This window comes from Spea bombifrons, chromosome 11 (genome assembly GCF_027358695.1).
Source record: "Spea bombifrons isolate aSpeBom1 chromosome 11, aSpeBom1.2.pri, whole genome shotgun sequence".
Taxonomy (NCBI): domain Eukaryota; kingdom Metazoa; phylum Chordata; class Amphibia; order Anura; family Pelobatidae; genus Spea; species Spea bombifrons.
Genome location: NC_071097.1, coordinates 3,269,348 through 3,287,221, shown reverse-complemented (window position 1 = coordinate 3,287,221; position 17,874 = coordinate 3,269,348). Strand labels below are relative to the sequence as shown.

General features: G+C 43.6%; 1 protein-coding gene across 2 annotated transcripts in view; it reads right to left on the bottom strand.

Moving 5' to 3' along the window:
- CCSER2 (coiled-coil serine rich protein 2) overlaps positions 1–17,874 on the bottom strand; it is a 27,953-nt gene extending 10,079 nt beyond the window's left edge. For both annotated transcript variants that reach the window (XM_053450182.1, XM_053450181.1), the window contains exons 1-6: positions 17,731–17,874; positions 15,945–16,024; positions 8,669–10,028; positions 7,921–8,123; positions 4,206–4,296; positions 346–487 (exon numbers count right to left, since the gene is read on the bottom strand). In XM_053450182.1, coding sequence (XP_053306157.1) covers positions 346–487; positions 4,206–4,296; positions 7,921–8,123; positions 8,669–9,989 — 1,757 coding nt within the window. In that variant the 5' untranslated portion in view covers positions 9,990–10,028; positions 15,945–16,024; positions 17,731–17,874. The remainder of the gene's footprint in view (positions 1–345; positions 488–4,205; positions 4,297–7,920; positions 8,124–8,668; positions 10,029–15,944; positions 16,025–17,730) is intronic.

Here is a 17,874-nt window from a genome sequence, read left to right as displayed (position 1 = left end):
CGATTGGCGGAGAAAATGAGGCGGAGAAAATCTTCTCCTTCTCTACAGATCCATCGCAATCATTCTGGCTTCTTGGAGTACTTCCGTGAAAGGGCGGGGCCAGCCGCCCCCCCACTCCTCTAATCAGGGGAGGGGGTGTGCCCCGCCCCTTTGAGGAAGCGCTCCGGGAGGCCTGGTTAACGGAGGCAGAGCGAGAGCGTGGCCTATATTCTGGATAATATGGTAAGTAGTGGGGGGGGGCGACCACTGTTCTGCCGCGGGGAGGAAAGGGTTCTTTAACCCCAGATGGGTAGAGTCCACACCCATGCAGAAATGCCCCGCAGCCCGGCAGCCGCCCGCACGTACCGGCCGTTGTGATAGCGCTCGGCGTTGAGGGGGTAGTACGGCTCCTGTCCGCCGAGGCGCTGCGGGGGCCTCTTCCACAATCCCTGCTGCTGGAGCCGCACTTTCCGCTCGCTTCGCTCCAAAAGGCTCATCGTCTCACTGCCTGTCATCATAAAAAAAGAAAGAGGAAGTCAGTGCGGCCGCGCGATAATCACCTCGGGTCAGGCGGAAGCAATCTGCCTGTCCCTCCTACCACCTCTGCTGGGAGGCCGTTCCACGTATCCACCAGTAAAATAAAAACACAGAACCCTACAATATAATAATTATTGACTATTCTTATTCATTATTATTATGATTTATTATTCTTATTGATTATTAATTATGATTATTATGAATATAATTATGGTTATTGTTGGCTATTAATTATTATTATTATTATTTATTATCGGCATGACGAGCCAATGCAGTATGCAAAGAGGGCCCGGCTCACAAGAGCTTACAATCTAGACAGGAAAAAGATAAACGCAGGTGGCTAGGTGGTCTAAGCACTGGGGTTCGTTCTGTAAGCAGGGCCGCGAGGATTTGCCAATGGAAGCTGCAGCGCCGGCTGAGAGTAATGAGCCGGGTAGTTCGGGAGCAAGTGCAGCACGAATTGTATTGAAGCATTAATACTAAACCTAACGTAGAATCTGCGGGCGGGTCGGCCCCATTCGGCCCCAGTGCAGTCTGCCCTTTTCTCCTCTACCACTTCTGACAGGAGGCTGTTCCATGCATCAACCGCCCTCTCAGTAAAGTTAAACTTCCTTACATTCCATCTCAGCCTCCGACCCTCTGGTTTTTAACTAGCGGGAGGGGGAGAAAAGGCCGTTTTCCATCGGGAAATAACAGACGGACGGACTCTGTAACCGTATTCTGCCAAACGGCTCTCCCACCAGAGGAATGTGAAATTCGAGCAAATCCCAGTTTTCCTCCCCAGAACGGAAAAAAAACCACAAAACATCAGAGATCCGAATATCGCAACAAAGCAGCAGCAAAAGGGTTAACTTCCTTTAAAAAACAAAGATACAGAAACACGGAATTTGCTGGCGGATCGGCCCCATTCGGCCCCCTGGCTAGTCTGCCTGTTTTTCCTTGTGGTAAAGGCTCAAACCTTAATCAGTCCGCGGTCTTGTCTTAGAATCAGGAGTCGAGGGTCTGTCTAGGTCTCTGTATTAGCCTCTACCACTTCTGCTGGGAGGCAGTTCCGCCTATCTACCACCTCCCCAGTACATCTTCCTTACATTACACGATCCTTTCTCGGGTAAATCTGCCCAAAATAATCCGCAAAAGGGAAGGCGGCGAGCGTCGGAAGGATCCTTCCCGAGCGAACGAGTCCGACTCTCTTCTTTTTCCACCCCGTACTCGGTCATCACCTCACCAAAGCAGCACAAGGGAAACATTGTGTCATCGGCCTGTGGAATCTGGCTGCAGACGCGACGTTTAAACAAACAGCCCCTTCTGGATTCCGGCCCCCCGAGGGGCTGGGAAGAGGGCCCAGAGGCGGCCGCGTGATTCCTGACCGAGCGCCTGCGCAGCTACAGAGCTGACGCTTTAAATAGAAGATCAACTGGGGCCGCTTGGCGTGTCTTCAGCATTAAAGGGACACTGCAGCCGTCGCGTGCACGGGATGCGTGTTACAGGTGCCTGGTCCCTTTAAATTGTCAGCTGACAATTAAGTGTTCCCAGCAAAAATGGGCGTGCTTTTCCTGCCACTCATTTGGCTGCTTAAATCGGAGCAATGCCAAGCGCCCCATTTTTTTTTATTATTATTAGAATTATTATTAATAATAATAATATACGGATTTTAACGAGTGCCGTTACATCAGATCGATAAGCAGGAGGCCGAAGATGACCAGAGACAGCCTGATCTCCCGCGTACTATTACGTCATTGCCTGCTTAGTGTTGGTTACCGAGGACGTAATAGTACGTTTTAAGGGTCACGAAGGGGTTAAAGGGACACCCCCAGGGTCCCAGGAGGCGCCGTAAGCAACCAGCACATTGTGGTCTGACCAGTCAATGGGAACACTTTCTGGGCATGTGCACAGGGGGGGGGTCTCATAAGACCAACAGCCCAACACAGCATGAGACGGGGGGGGCGAGAGGGAAAGCGAGCGAGCGGGAGAGGGAAGGCGAGCGAGCGGGAGAGGGAGAGAGGAGAGCGATTGTGTCCTATAAGTGGAACTGCAGCTCTAACCGTGCTCTAAAAGTGAAGTCATGTAATAAAAACCGGGCCCTAAAAACCGGATTCTCTGTGTCAGAGCGTGAGGTCATCACGTGAGGTCAGAGCGTGAGGTCATCACGTGAGGTCAGAGCATGAGGTCATCACGTGACACCAACAGTGACTCGTTTATTGGCTTCTACTACACAGTTAAAGGTTGGGCAAACGCTTGGCGAAGTCTTTACCCCTTTAGACCCCCGGGGGCCGGACCTAGAACGTTAATATCTAAAGCTCCCGTTATGCATAAGGACTGGGTGTCTCAATCACCTGGAGCGTACAGCCTGTCTGAAGGTGTATACCTTCCAATTGTCCTTATTCTACAAGAAAAGTCCCTCTGTCCTCCCCTGATGGCCCTCTTTTCTAGGAGCTCTGAATGTTTGCCGGGTATGAGGTCATCGCAGGGTTCTAGAGCCCTAAAAGCACTCAGTGAAATTAGTTATCAACAGGCCAACAGGTGGGTAAAGGGGTAAATAAATATTTGGGGGGGTATTTGCAGACCCCCCCGCAAGATTGACCCCAGGAAAATTTAAAGGGACCACTAAAATATCTTGTGCATGAAAGCGCACGGGAAGGCTAATGGCGACATGGTGTTATGTACAATCAGATGCTTCATTCAGTATGATGTAGTACTATGACATCATTACCACACCGACACATCACACATTCATTCGGATTTATTGAAGAACAGAACCCCCCCCCCAAATTGTTTGTTCACAATTCCCAAGAACCCCTTATATCTGCAAAAAAAAGGAAACTGCCAGCATTCGGGGAGGTAGACAAGTAGAACAGCCTCCCAGCAGAGGTGGTAGAGGGTAATGCGTGAGGGTATTAAACTGGTTAATGGCAAACTAGATGGGTCTTATCCGCCGGCAAATTTGGGGTTAGGAAATTAATAATTAGAAATAATTTAGAATTATTTATTAAGAATAAATTACTAAGAATTAGTTATTCTTTTAAAAATATTTATTAATCATTGACAACTAGTTAAATAATAATAATAATAATAATAATAAATAATATAAGAATTAGTTATTCTTTTAAAAATATTTATTAATCATTGATAACTAGTTAAATAATAATAATAATAATAAATAATATAAGAATTAGTTATTCTTTTAAAAATATTTATTAATCTTTGATAACTAGTTAAATAATAATAATAATAATAATAATAAAATAATTAGTTATTCTTTTAAAAATATTAATCATTGATAACTAGTTAAATAATAATAATAATAAATAATATAAGAATTAGTTATTCTTTTAAAAATATTTATTAATCTTTGATAACTAGTTAAATAATAATAATAATAATAATAATAATAAAAGAATTAGTTATTCTTTTAAAAATATTTATTAATCATTGATAACTAGTTAAATAATAATAATAATAATAATAATAATAATAAATAATATAAGAATTAGTTATTCTTTTAAAAATATTTATTAATCTTTGATAACTAGTTAAATAATAATAATAATAATAATAATAAAAGAATTAGTTATTCTTTTAAAAATATTTATTAATCATTGATAACTAGTTAAATAATAATAATAATAATAATAATAATAATAAAACAGAATTGATCGCGTGGATCTGTGTAGTTAAAGCAGAGTACGCACCCAGATCGCCCTGCGCGTCCTCCGGCAAATCAACGTCCAGCATGAGGTCATCATCTTCTAAGTCGCAGGAGTCTAGGTTATTCAGAATGTCCTGAAAAAAAACACAAAAGACAGCTGTGACATCACACCTACGACGCCATCGCACCTACGACGCCATCAATGACCCAGACTGATGATTAAGCCGAGGAAGATGCTTGGGATTCAACCGAGATTTTTATTTTTTATGTTAAAATTTAATTTTTGGGGTTTGTAAAAAAAAAAAAAAAAAAAAAAAAAAAAAAAAAAAAGCTACAGTCTGGGCTTTTTTAATCTATTAAAATTAATTGTGATCAGCCAGCAGGGGGAGCAATGGGAGACCTGACATGATCAGGCGGCAGGACATACATGTACGTCCCAGTGGGCATCTGGGCACAGCTTTTAATGACGGACTGGTAATCGCAGGGTTGACTATACATTACGCACTGGCACTCGCGCTGCAGGAATTTTAAGAGACTGTCCCCTTGGCAACCAATATTGGCGGGGGAGCTGGCTGGCAGTCTTATAAATAAAACTTTTTTTTTTTAAATAAATATATAAAAAAATAATAAAAATCTAAAAAAAAAAAAAAAAACAAGTTTGGATTATTCCAGCCTTCCAATGCAATTTAAAACTTGTTGGTTTTCTATATTTATTTTTTTATTATTGCTTTTTTGGGGAGGGGGGGGCTGCAGGCACTTAGAGAGTTCGTTCTTTGTGGAGGAACCTCCCCGAGACACCAGATTGTCCCTTTCAAAACAAAGGGTTAATATGGGATTGATTCCCAGGCCACCCTGGATAATCTGGCCCAGCTGTCACTGGCGAGGGACTGACTAGAGAGTCTGTAACAAGATCCCCTGCACTTAAGGAAGAGCCGGGGGCAATTAACCTACGGGGTCATGACATCAGAACACTTTAGATTTTAAATTTAAAAAAAAAACGTATAAATAAAGAAAACCCGCGATATATCCAACTAAGAATCCAAACATTTTACTGAGAGTGTAGTAGATACAGGGAACAGCCTCCCAGCAGAAGACACGCCCCTTCATACAAGAGTCTTGGCAGCAGGAAACATGGGCAGAGTAGATGGGCGAATGGTTCCTATCTTAAAGTGTTGGGGGGGCAGAGTCGGGAAAAGCGGGACCACCAGAAGATCCACTCTGGGGAGACCATGTGGGCGCAGAGACCTCCACTAACTCTAGAGCGCCCTCCGCAGGTCAGGGGAGATCAGAGGAGCCTGCAAACGTGGGGTAAGCGACGTTGGACAATGGGACAGTTTGGAGGTACGGGAAGCTCTGCGGGAAATCGGGACTTAACCAATGACAATTCAGTTTGTTAAAAAAAGTAAACAAACAAACATTGGGTAGCGAAGCCAATCAGAGGCCGCGACTGAAATGTCACAGCAACCTGCAACTTCAATAATATTTTGGGTCCAGGGTGTTAGGAGCACACAGACTTTCGGTGGCATTTAAGGGGTTAAAAACACAAAAACAAAACAACGGGAGTCCTGGGCTCATAAAATTTCACAGAAAAACACAAATCGCCAAAAAATGGAGAAAGATTATCGTCGGTTAATACATATTTGGACCTCGTATACACTGTACGAAAACTACAAAAAAATTCTATACATTTAAATGTAATAAAATAAAAACAATATAAAAATAAAATATAAAAATCAGTAGGTTTTATTTATTTATTTTTTAGGAGTAAGCTGGTTAGAACGTAATTGCTCATCATCAATACTTGAGAACTTTTTTTTTTCTGCTAGAATTTTTTTTCGTTTTATTTGGATAAAGCGAAGCGAGTGAATGAGCACCGAGTCATAGAAGGTTACTAAAGAAAGCTGGGTCTGCCGCAATATTTTATGGAGAAATAGTATATTGTTCTTGTGAAACACACGCGCGCGCACGATCACACTGAGTCATTTAGCCCTAGCAACACAATTATTTTTTTATTTTTTCAAATTTAAAAAAAAAAAAAAAATTTAAATAAAAAAAAATAAAAAATAATTAAGATTGAAAAAAAATATATAAAAAAATATAAAGGCAACGAAACCTAAAAAAAAAAAAAAAAAAAAAAAAAAAAAAACAATAAAAAAGAGCCCCTTAGGTTTGAGGGAACAAAGCAACTACCCAATGATAGAGACTGTAGGGGCGTACGGCACATTTATAGGAAGATCCTACCTCCTGATCCTGTGACCAGCAGCAGCCTTAATCCCGACGAAAAAGCCCTTTGGTGATATAAAGTCTGCGCTCCTTTTGTCTTCTGCGGACAAAGCTACAGAATCGTGTCACATCAGTCTCCTTCTCGGCTGCGGTGTGATCGCCGTCTTGGTAGGGTGTGGTGATACGGCCAGAAGACAGGACATGTGACCGCCTGCCATTCAACTCTCCCAGCCGTCTGTAACGTTACACCCAGCCACTGTTTTCCTATGCAAAGGCCACGCGGCGATTGCACAGGCAAACATTCTTCACCTGACACTCACGAGATACTCACCCAGAGGGTGGTGGATAAGTGGGACAGCCTCCCAGCAGAAGCGGTAGGGATTATTACAGCGAGGGATAGGCTCCTGAATCTAAGCGGAGACTAAGGAATGATAAAGGTAGGAGTCTTTACAGGGGGAAAGCTATTTGGTCATGGACCAGGCCACCATCTGGTCAAGAGTACACATATGCCCTCTAACTGTTAAGGCTTTATTTACTAAACGCAGCATTAGAAACCCCATTCCTGCTAACGCTGAACAGGCCAGACCCGGCCCAGAGATAATTCTTTCATTCTGTAAAAGTTCGCTCATTCATCAACGTTTAGGGAACGCTTAATGAATCGCATCAAATCGCATCAAACACCGCGGACGTTTACAACTTTTTTTTTACTTTTTACTTTTTTTTACACTTTTGATGGGAACAGCCTATCAGCGTCTGCTTTTGTGTCACGTGACAATTACGCGTTCCTGTCACAATTTATGAACCTGACAAAATGCTTTCAACAATAATAGAAATGATAATGCTAATGTTTAGTTACAGGGGATAAAAAAAAACCTTAGTTTGGGGTCGCTTGGCTGTTTTTGTGGAAAAACAAGGACATTTCTGGCTGGAAGGGCCATTGGAACCCAGGAGTGATGGGAGTGATAAAGGGCCATTGGAACACAGGAGTGATGGGAGTGATAAAGGGCCATTGGAACACGGGAGTGATGGGAGTGATAAAGGGCCATTGGAACACGGGAGTGATGGGAGTGATAAAGGGCCATTGGAACACGGGAGTGATGGGAGTGATAAAGGGCCATTGGAACACGGGAGTGATGGGAGTGATAAAGGGCCATTGGAACACAGGAGTGATGGGAGTGATAAAGGGCCATTGGGACACGGGAGTGATGGGAGTGATAAAGGGCCATTGGAACACAGGAGTGATGGGAGTGATAAAGGGCCATTGGGACACAGGAGTGATGGGAGTGATAAAGGGCCATTGGAACACAGGAGTGATGGAGTGATAAAGGGCCATTGGAACACAGGAGTGATGGGAGTGATAAAGGGCCTCTGTACGCCTGTGAAGAGATTCCATAAAAAAATCAGCCGTTTCCAGCTACAATAGTCATTTACAGCATTAACCCTGTCTGCGCTGGATTTCACGTTATTGTAACAGACTTTATATCACTCTGCGTCCTGCAGCTTTAAGAGACCCTAAGAGGGAAAGTGCAGCGTACCAGGCTGTTCATCTCCGAAGACTCGTAGCTCCCGCACGGATGGACGCTGCCGATCGGCTCCATGCCCTCTTCGTCCCACATGTACGTCCCGTCAGAACTATCGGAGGGAGAAAGCTCCAACGAGGACGGGTCGCGGTACTCCATATCCGGCGACACCGGGGTTTCTCCGTAAGGACTGTTGGTGCTTTCGGTTTCGCTTTGTTCTAAGCAAATGCAAGAATAAGACAAAAAAAGAAGATTTAGACATTACAAACAAACATGCAAGAGGTAAAAATGTATGAAAATCACCGGGACGTTGTGGTTTTTTTTGGGGGGGGATTTTAAGGCAATTCACTATGGTTTCCGAAGAGTTGAGGCCAATGGGGCCCCATTCACTAAACGGAGAGCTGGCGGGGATGATGCCGTTTGAAGCCCCCCCCCCACTTCACCATTCATTACAAAGTCCCAACGCTGGCAGGGTTTCTCCAGCAAGAAGGGCTGAGCCGGCCCTGAACAATGCATGCCTCAACAGGCTTTTGAAGTAATCTCATTGATTTAACTATACATTATACAGGGCCAGGCAAACCCTTCCGGTGGCAGAAGCTCAATGGGGTTGGACCTTCACGAAAAAAAATATAAACTATAAATAATAAAAAAAAAATTTTTTTAAAAAAATCGGCATCTCCATAGAGATGACATCACACGATGACATCACACAATGATGGTTGCCAGTTAAGCTATGTAAGGAACACGCTTGGTATACACCTACCTAACCAGTTATGGCCCTTAGGGACCGTAGACTTCTTGTTATCTTGGAAGGAGCTCATGGAGTACTCGTCGCCGTCGGCCTTTTCGGTGACCCTGTTGCCGGACTCTTGGACCACGATGACGGTTTTATTGCCGTCGTCCAGCTCGATGAAGTCATCGGCGAAATCTTCGCTGAGGTCGTTCCTGTCGGAAGACGATAAAGAGGAGATGGAGAGGTCGTCCAGGTCGTCACCAAAACACTCGTCTTTGGAGTACTCCTTCTCGATGTTGTCGCAAAGGAGGTAACCGCCGACGTCGAGGTCCTTCTTTTCCGGCCGGTGCTCGCCCGTCGGCCCGCCGCGTTCGGTTCTTTCCGTTACCGGGGCGACCGAGGAACTCCTGGTGCCGTCAATGATTATCTCCCTTGGAAACTGCTTTCTGTTGGGTTTTAGTAAAGACGGACGGCTCATTTGATAGCCCAGAGGGAAAGCCATGGCCGATCCGTTGGCCACAGCGGCATTCTTCAGGCCGGGATGTGGCCTTGCGGGAAAGGCGCGCGTGAAGCTAGATTTTCCCGGGGGCTCGTTGTCGTTGGGTACGTCGTACTGTTTCGAAGTCCTAGACAGGAGGTTGGGTTTGGGGGCCGCTCGGACGGGTACCTGCTGCGTCTCGTAAGGTCTCGTGAGATCCGCCTCTCGGTTGAAGGAATATGATCTGGTGAGAGGTCCCGGTGGAAGGAGAGAGTTCTGAATAGAGTGGGAAAAGCTTTGAGACCTTCTCACGTGGGAGAAGGACCTCGGGTGGTCGGCAGAATTCGCCGTCGCCCTCCCGGTGAAGTTCCTGGACGTGGCAGAATTGGCCCTGGGCCGCTGTAACCCTACCGGGGGCTTACCGGAGTAGAACCCGTTGGCTTGCGTCTTGCAGCCGTTGAGCGCCGAGTAGGAAGTCCGCCCCAGAAACGGACCCCTGGTGAATTTAGCAGCGTTGGGCAGTAGGTTCTCGTTCAGGTCCTCCTTATTCGACGCCAACAGGTTGCTTTGCTTCCCGGCAACTTTCGCCGGCCCGCCGAACCTGGGTCCGTCTCTGTCCGGCGCATGGGACAGGGGGATTCTTTTGTCGAAGACGGGGCGGTCTTTCTGCTCATTGTGCGGGGGCTTCTGCTTCGCCCAGTTCAGGGCGAACTCCACGTCGTGTCTTTCTGCCTTAGGAAAGCCGGGCTTCCCCGACAAAGCGAGGTGCGCCCCGTTGGGGGTCCTCTGCAGGAAGCTCCCCAGCGGCTTGGCGCCATTGAACTTCGGAAGCTTGGAACCGGGGGAGCCTCTGACCTGGATCTTTTCTTCCATGAGATAATTGGGGCATTGGTTCTACCAAGTCGCTTGAATCTGAGGACAGGGGAAGAAGAAAAAAAAAAGTCAATTTTTTTTCATAAACCAATCTTTTGGTGTATTTTTTTTAAAAACAAAAATGGCGAATTCTGGGAGGGGCTCTGGGGCATTCGGCAGAACCAGGACTTTAATGTCCGACAAGCTGACCAGGACTCGGCAGATGAGACCCACTCGTTCTGCTTTTCTTCCTGCCGGAAATCAGTCGTTGGTCTTAGATTCAGGAGCCATATGCCTATCCCATGCAACCAACTTCTACCACTTCTGTTGGGAAGCTGTTCCACTTATCCAACACCTGTTCAGTGAAGTTTTTTTTTTTTTTATTTTTTTTTACTAAACATCTAAGACAACCTATATTATATATATATAAATAATATTATATTGTGCAGAATCCCCCACATTCTTTGAAAGCGTTTTGGAAGAATGCCAATTAAAGGGCTCATAAAGGGTTAAGTTACGTACATTAAGTTATGCCGGGGGGAGGGGGGGTGACTATACGGTCTCTTTAAAAAGTCCATATAGATTCACAAAAAATAATTAAAAAATTATATAAATATAATAATAATAATAATAATAATAATAATAATAAATTAAAAATTTAAAAAACCTCCAATAAGAGGAAAGGATAAATGCAGATCGTTTCCTCTGTTAACCCAGAGATGAAATGATCTGGAAAAGGGGATTATGAGCGATAGCTCCCCCGGGGGGGTTAATTGGGAGTTTGAGCGACACAAAGGACGGCATTTAAACGGCATCCTGTGATTAAACGCTCGCTCTCTCGCGAACACAACAGCCGCTTCCACCGCGTGCGCCCCGTTTAGGACAAAAGCCCTGATGAATTGAACTCCATTTAAGTCTAATTTCAGGCCAAGACGGGTCATGGGGGCCGAAGGGGCCGAACTGAAGCCCCCCACTGTTATCCTGATGAGCAATTAAAGGGATATCATTCCAGGGGGGGGGATATCCAACATTAAAGCTGCAGTCCCACTCGGATGAAACATAAACTGCGCCCTCTAGCATCTTAAGGAAATAAACCTTAGCGGATCTGTCTTGATAGCAACAACCTATCAGTGCTTAGTTTTGTGTCACATGACAATAAAGTGATCCCGCTTTAAATAAAAAAATATATTTATAACTCAAATCACTTTGTATCGGCACATAAGCTTCTTGTAGAAGAAAGAGTTAAAGGGTTTCTGTGACTGAAGCAACCAAAGTTACTCTATGATTCTATCTAAAGAAGAGCCCTCTGAGGCTTCGAAAACGTCGGCCCAATAGAAAGTATCGCCATCAAGCGAAGGCTCCGTAACTAGCGGAACGAAAGAGAACAGCCTGAATCCATTCTAAGCTCTTCAAAAGGAAGACGGCGGAGAACGTGTCGGGTTTATATTCTTTTGCTAGGCACGGAGGGGAGCCGATCAAAGCTCAAGCTCCTGCGCGGCGCGGGACCCCCATCTTTGATCGCTGCCGTCTACGGAGAGCCGACAACCTCAGGTATTCTTTAGTTCTAAATCCCCTTTGATGGGGCAGATATTTCCATGTCAATAAAAAATAATCAGGTTATTTCCTAAATATTCAAATATTTTATATACTACATTTAAAAAATGTTTTTTTTTTCTTCTTTTTTTGGTACCTCAACATTGCAAATTATACCTGTCCTGATATTATATTTTTGAAAACACCATAAGGATTTTAGTTAGCTCCAAAAAAAAAAAAATAATAAAAAAATATTAAATCAACATTTTTTTTATTTAAATAAAAAATTATTTTTAATTTTAATTAAAAAAATTACATTTTTTTAATTAAAAAAGTTTTTTTTGCTAATATATTTATTAAAATAATACATATACAGTGGAAAATCTTACATAACATACTCACATTTCCCCTCATTAATGACACAGAGAAAGCGTGTGTATATATATGTCGCAGGTACAGAACGGAGCGTTTCTCGTAAAACGATATCTAATTTAAACCTGTTACGCCGCGGTAGGTATTATACCCGAGACATTATCGCACAATCTTGTCTCGGCAAACGCATAGCCCGGGGGCTTTAAAACAAACGCAGACTTGGTATTGAACAGGGGCTTTAAAAAAAAAAAAGACAATAATCTGGAGATTACGTTCAAATGTAGCATGACTGCGGATACCGAGCGGAAACACAGAGGCTACAAAAGGATCTCTCCTTCTATTCCTGTGACAACAAGAAAGCGACAAAAAGGTATAAATAGAAAGGCATGCGTCTAGACAAACACCTTCTTAAAGGGACACTAACCTCAATTATGGCTTCGGCCTGGCAAAAGGCACTACTGGACGCAATAAAATAACATTGTAAGGGCTGCAAGGGGGGGGCTCCTGGCAGAAAGTTTAAAAAGTAAAATAATAAAGTCTCATACCACTAGAAAAAAATAATATATATATATATATATATATATATATATATATAAAACAATAATAATAAAATATAATAATAATAAAACAATTATATATATTTTTTTATTATTATTCCTAATAATTTAAAAAAAAAAAAAATTATATATATATATATATATATATATATATATATACTGCTCCCAACCCAAAGGTTTTAAACATAACAAACAAGTGCATTTTGCTGACATATAAAACAAAAAAAAGCCGTTCGGATGCTACTCATAAATTAGGGATTTCCCCCCCCCCAACCCCCCAACCCCAGAACCCCCCCAAAGGTGACGCCTAACATTAAGAAAAAAATTAAAAAAATAATATTGTCATTAATTTAAATGAGAATAGAAATGAATCATCATATTAAATGATGGACACACAGAAAATCAGCGTGAAAAGAAAGCGCTATGCTTGAGACCAAAAAAAAATTCTATATAAATATATACACACACACACACACATATATATATATATATACACCCAATTGTATACAAACCAATTGAGAGCCAAAAGGAAAAAATTGCTCAGTCACAACCAGCCAATCACTATTGATTATATTGCAAAAATCCTGGTCACGAAAGGGTTAAATTTGAACACAAATCTGTTCTTTTTTTTTCCTTCTTTTCTTTATATTGTAGACTGAAGCCGATTATGTTTTGATTTTATTATTTTATTTACCGTATATTGTGACGCCGATTATTATTATTTTTTTTATTTATACAAGTTTTTGTATTAAAAAAAAAAGATGGCTTGTCGCCATAACAGTCTCTTCCGATACCCAGCACCGTCGTCATAAAAGCCTGCGTCAGGATAAAAAGGGGCTTGGCGCGGGTGTGGCGGCGAGACTCCCGACGCATTTGCTGCCTGAAGGGAGGGCGGCGCTCGGTTTTACGATTATCCAGTAACACTAAAAGATGAATCGGTAGCAACCCAGACACTTTCTTAAAGAATTACAATGAATTTTATTGACGTATTTAACCGGAATGCCTTACAAAAGCCCATATTTAAAGGATACCGCAAGCTCATGTAAAAGAGGGTGGTAGATTAGCAGAACAGCCTCCCAGCAGAGGTGGTAGAGGCTAACACAGTGAGGGGATTTAAACCTGTATGGGATAGGCGTACGGCTCCTGAAGAGAGACCAAGGACTCCTACAGGTTTGAGTCTTTATAGCAGATAAAGCGCTGCCGGCTAGATGGGGCCGAATGGGCCTGATCTGCAGTCGGATATTATGTTTCTATGTTCAGGGTCCAGCCTTTAGGCACAAAGGACCACCGAGGGCCGCTGAGGGCCACAGCAACCCTGGAGAAGTAATTCTAAACCCACGTCAGCAAGAAATACCGGCCATAAAAAGATACAACGTTTTTAATAACGAATCGAGACTATTTTGGTCTGAGCTGCAGCTCCGTTTATAGACAGTTTATACAATATAAAAAATATAAATATATATAAATATATACAATATAAAATATATAAATATATACAATATAATATAAAATAAATAAATACATATAAAAATATAATATAAAAATATTTGAAATATATACAATATAAAATATATAAATATATACAATATAATATAAAATAAATAAATATAAAAATATAATATAAAAATATTTAAAATATATACAATATAAAAAATACATAAAATATATAATATAAAAATATATACAATATAAAAAATATAAAATATATAAATATATACAATATAAAAAATATATAAAATATATAAAAATATACAATATAATATAAAATAAATAAATATAATATAAACATATTTAAAATATATACAATATAAAAAATATATAAAGTATATATTATAAAAATATATAAATATATACAATATAAAATATATATAAAATATATAATATATAAAAATATATACAATATAAAAAATATAAAATAGATATATAAAAATACAATATAAAAATATTTAAAATATATACAATATAAATATAAAAATATAGAAATATATAAACAAACATATATAATATTTGTAGGCAACGCCGTCCCACCGAGTCAGCCAATCAGGTCGCATTAACCCTTATGTCTCCTTACATATAAGAGTTAGGGTGTTCTAGATTTTTCTGTGGCCTGCGGCAGGAATCTGTAACCTAGTTCTCCGGCGACCGTTAAATAGGACATTCTTTGGTCACATGGCGAGCGTTATTGTGCTCCGAAGAATGGAAGTCATGTCATCGGGTCATGTGCCCTTCAGCAAATAACCCAGACGCGGATAAATCAGATTCCCCCCCCCCCACTATCAAAAAAAATAACCCTTCGGTCTCTCCGCACACACTTTGCTTAAATAGAGCGCAGGGTCAGGGCGGCTTCGTGAAACCGAGCCCGGAAATCTCAATAATCTGTGAAAGGACACACCCACCCGCCACAAGACACACCCAGCAGCCACAAGACACACCCACCAGCCACGAGACACACCCCCAAGTAAGAGGTTTTAGTCTGGAGCGGAACTTTTATTACTGTATTCGGAAAAGGTTTTTTCATCATCTGAAGATCTGTCTAATAATCAAGGTCGTCTCTAAGCATAGGGGCTCCATCACTCCTTCTCACGCGCGCTCTCTCACACTCCTTCTCACACACACTCACACACACACACACTCACTCACTCACTCGCTCGCTCGCTCGCGCTCTCTCTCTCTCTCTCTCTCCCCTTCTCACGCGCTCTCTCTCTCTCTCTCTCTCTCTGCCTCCCGACCTCCTCCTCCAATCGCTTTTGCGTCCCCGCCTCCTTCCCTGTAGTTCAGCTTCCTCTTTCCTCGTCCACTTCTCCCCGGCCTCCTGAATGGTATCTGCAAAAGGGCGGAGCCTCCAATTGGAGGAACGGAAGAGATGCTCGGTGCGGCGGACCGTGGCTCCGCCCTTTTGCGGAAGTGCTCCGAGAACCCAGATTCGCTGAGTTGCTGAGGCTCCGCCCTTTTGAGGAAGCGCTCAGGAAGGCCTGGTCGATGGGAGCCGATAACGGGAGAAGCAGATGAAGAAAATACATGAACAAGAAGAGGCAAGACAGACATGACGGCGGGGGAGCAAAAGAGGGCGCGCCGGGGGGGAGCAAAAGAGGGCGCGCTTATTTTCAGGTCTTTTCTAATTTTTCTGTCATAAAGTTCCAAAGTTGTTTTTTGGGGGGGGGGGTCTTATACTCGAGCAAATACGGTAATCAAAAATGTTACATTTCTAATCCAAGGAGATTTATGTAAATCTGCCGTCTCGGAGCAGAAACTCGTAAACCCCCCGCAGGACGCGGTGACACGACGAGCCACGTTACACCCGAGCCACAACATCTCCACGCCGCGCCTCCCCATATAAATGATTCACGCGCCGACGGAAACCATTAACCCTTCAACAGCGGCCCCGGGGGCCGGCTTCGCCTCACACACATTACTTAGAGATATACGGATTGCATGCGTGTCGCTTCACCCTGCGAATGTATGGACTGTAATGGACACACAGTTACTGAGAATCACGTTCTAACGTATACATTACCCAGGGTTCCTTGAAGCCCCAGTCTGTTCCAGGTCGGGGGGGAGTCTCGGGGATGAAGTCGGCTCCGATCTTTTCTTGTCCTGAGAGAAGAAGAAACATTCAGTGAGCTCTTCGAGGGTTAAAAACCATCAGCCCTCGGCTTAAAGGGACGTCATGGCATTCACTGGCCGAGTGGCCCCTTTAAGTTTCCGCGCGGACCCCACCAGACCTCCTTTAACAGCTCGTTACAGTTTAATGTATCCGGGGATCAGCGACAGAGATCCAGAAACCGATCTCAGAGACAGCGCCGATCGAGCCGAAACGCAGCAAAAAAATAAACGAAATTCACAAAAAATCAAGAAAAAATCCATTAAATATTCACAAAAAAATAAAATTTCACAAACAATTTTGAAAAAAAACAACATATAAAGTTCACCCCCCAAAAATAAATCTCATTAAAAAAAAAAAAAAAATAGCAAAATGTATATATAAATATATGTCTGCAAATATTATACACCCCCCCCTCAAATCCCAGCCGCCCCCCCAGCTATCTATACAATATACATTCTGCCCTAAACCCCCGAATCCCCCCCCTGCTATCTCCATATGATAGGGGCCACAGCCTCCATCACACCACGCTGTCATTTCCTTAACCATCTCAAAAAGCAGTGCTGAGCGTACCTTCCTTATCTCAACTACACAGCGAAAGGCGAGATTATTCCCGTGGGGGGGGCATCTCCCTATCCCCACTCCTCACCATCTAGATCAGATTTTAACTCTTAACCTCCAAAGCTGATTGGCCGGCCGAGCATCCAAATAATTTAAAGAGGTCATAAGGATTTCGAGACCTCAGGGGTCTCTTTTTTAGATGCAACGGAAGAAGCCCACCTGAAGAAGAGACACGCGAGGTCTCGAAATCCTTATGACTGCATCTCCATCTCTCGTACCTTTTGGCTTCTAGGAGCCCAAATTGCTCCGGGATGAATTGCTACCCGTTGTACAGCGCCACGGAGTATGATGGCGCTACCAAACCCAATACATAATAATCGTTATCGCCCGGCGGCCCCCGGCTTCTCCCGGACCGATGCTGAAACGAAGATGCGTCTTCAGGAGCCACACGCCCCAATCCCCTCACTGCATCAGCCTCTACCTCTTCCGCTGGGAGGCTGCTCCACTGCTCCACCACCCCTCTAACTCATCCGACAGCACGTATGTCAGATTCAATAGCACCCTCCCGCCCCGTCGATCACACGGCTACGCCAGGAAAGATGGACAGACCCGACGGGCCGGACCGGCGGCCAGCGTCTCCGTTCCTGCCGCTGGGGCTTATTCGCTAAGCAGCTGCGCGTGAACTGCGGCCGCATTACCTTACAGCCCGTCAATTATTTATATAGCGCCATCATATTCCACAGCGGTGTACAACGGGTCATACCAAGCACTATATAATCCGGGGGGGGGGGCGGAGTATATTATGTATAGATCAAATGTATAGCCCGCCGAGGGGCCTTATTCACTAAGCAGCTGTACGAGGCAGGGTAAAGCACCGAGTACACGCACAGTGCCCGCTTACTGAGCTCTGTATAGGAGAAGAGGTGATAAAAAAAGCCTCCATCATTCTTTTGGACATATAAAGGCCTAAAATAACCGAAAAAGGCGAATCACGTGACCCCGTTATTTGGGTGCCAGGTAAGCCGGCTGGCATTCTCCTCAGGGCCCTCTGTGATTACTGTTAATGCCGCGCCCCCCCGAAGCCGGGCATTGACCTCGTGACCTCGCCCCCCACCCGTGTCCCTGACACTCAACCCACCTCGGTGGGATATCACATCCCAGTCGCCTCCGCCCCCATTCACTCGCGGCTTCAGCTCCGGTTCCAGTATTCCGCCCTCTCTGAGGACACCGGTCTGTGAACGTGCGCGCACTCGCGCTCCACTTCGCGCGCACCCGAGGATGA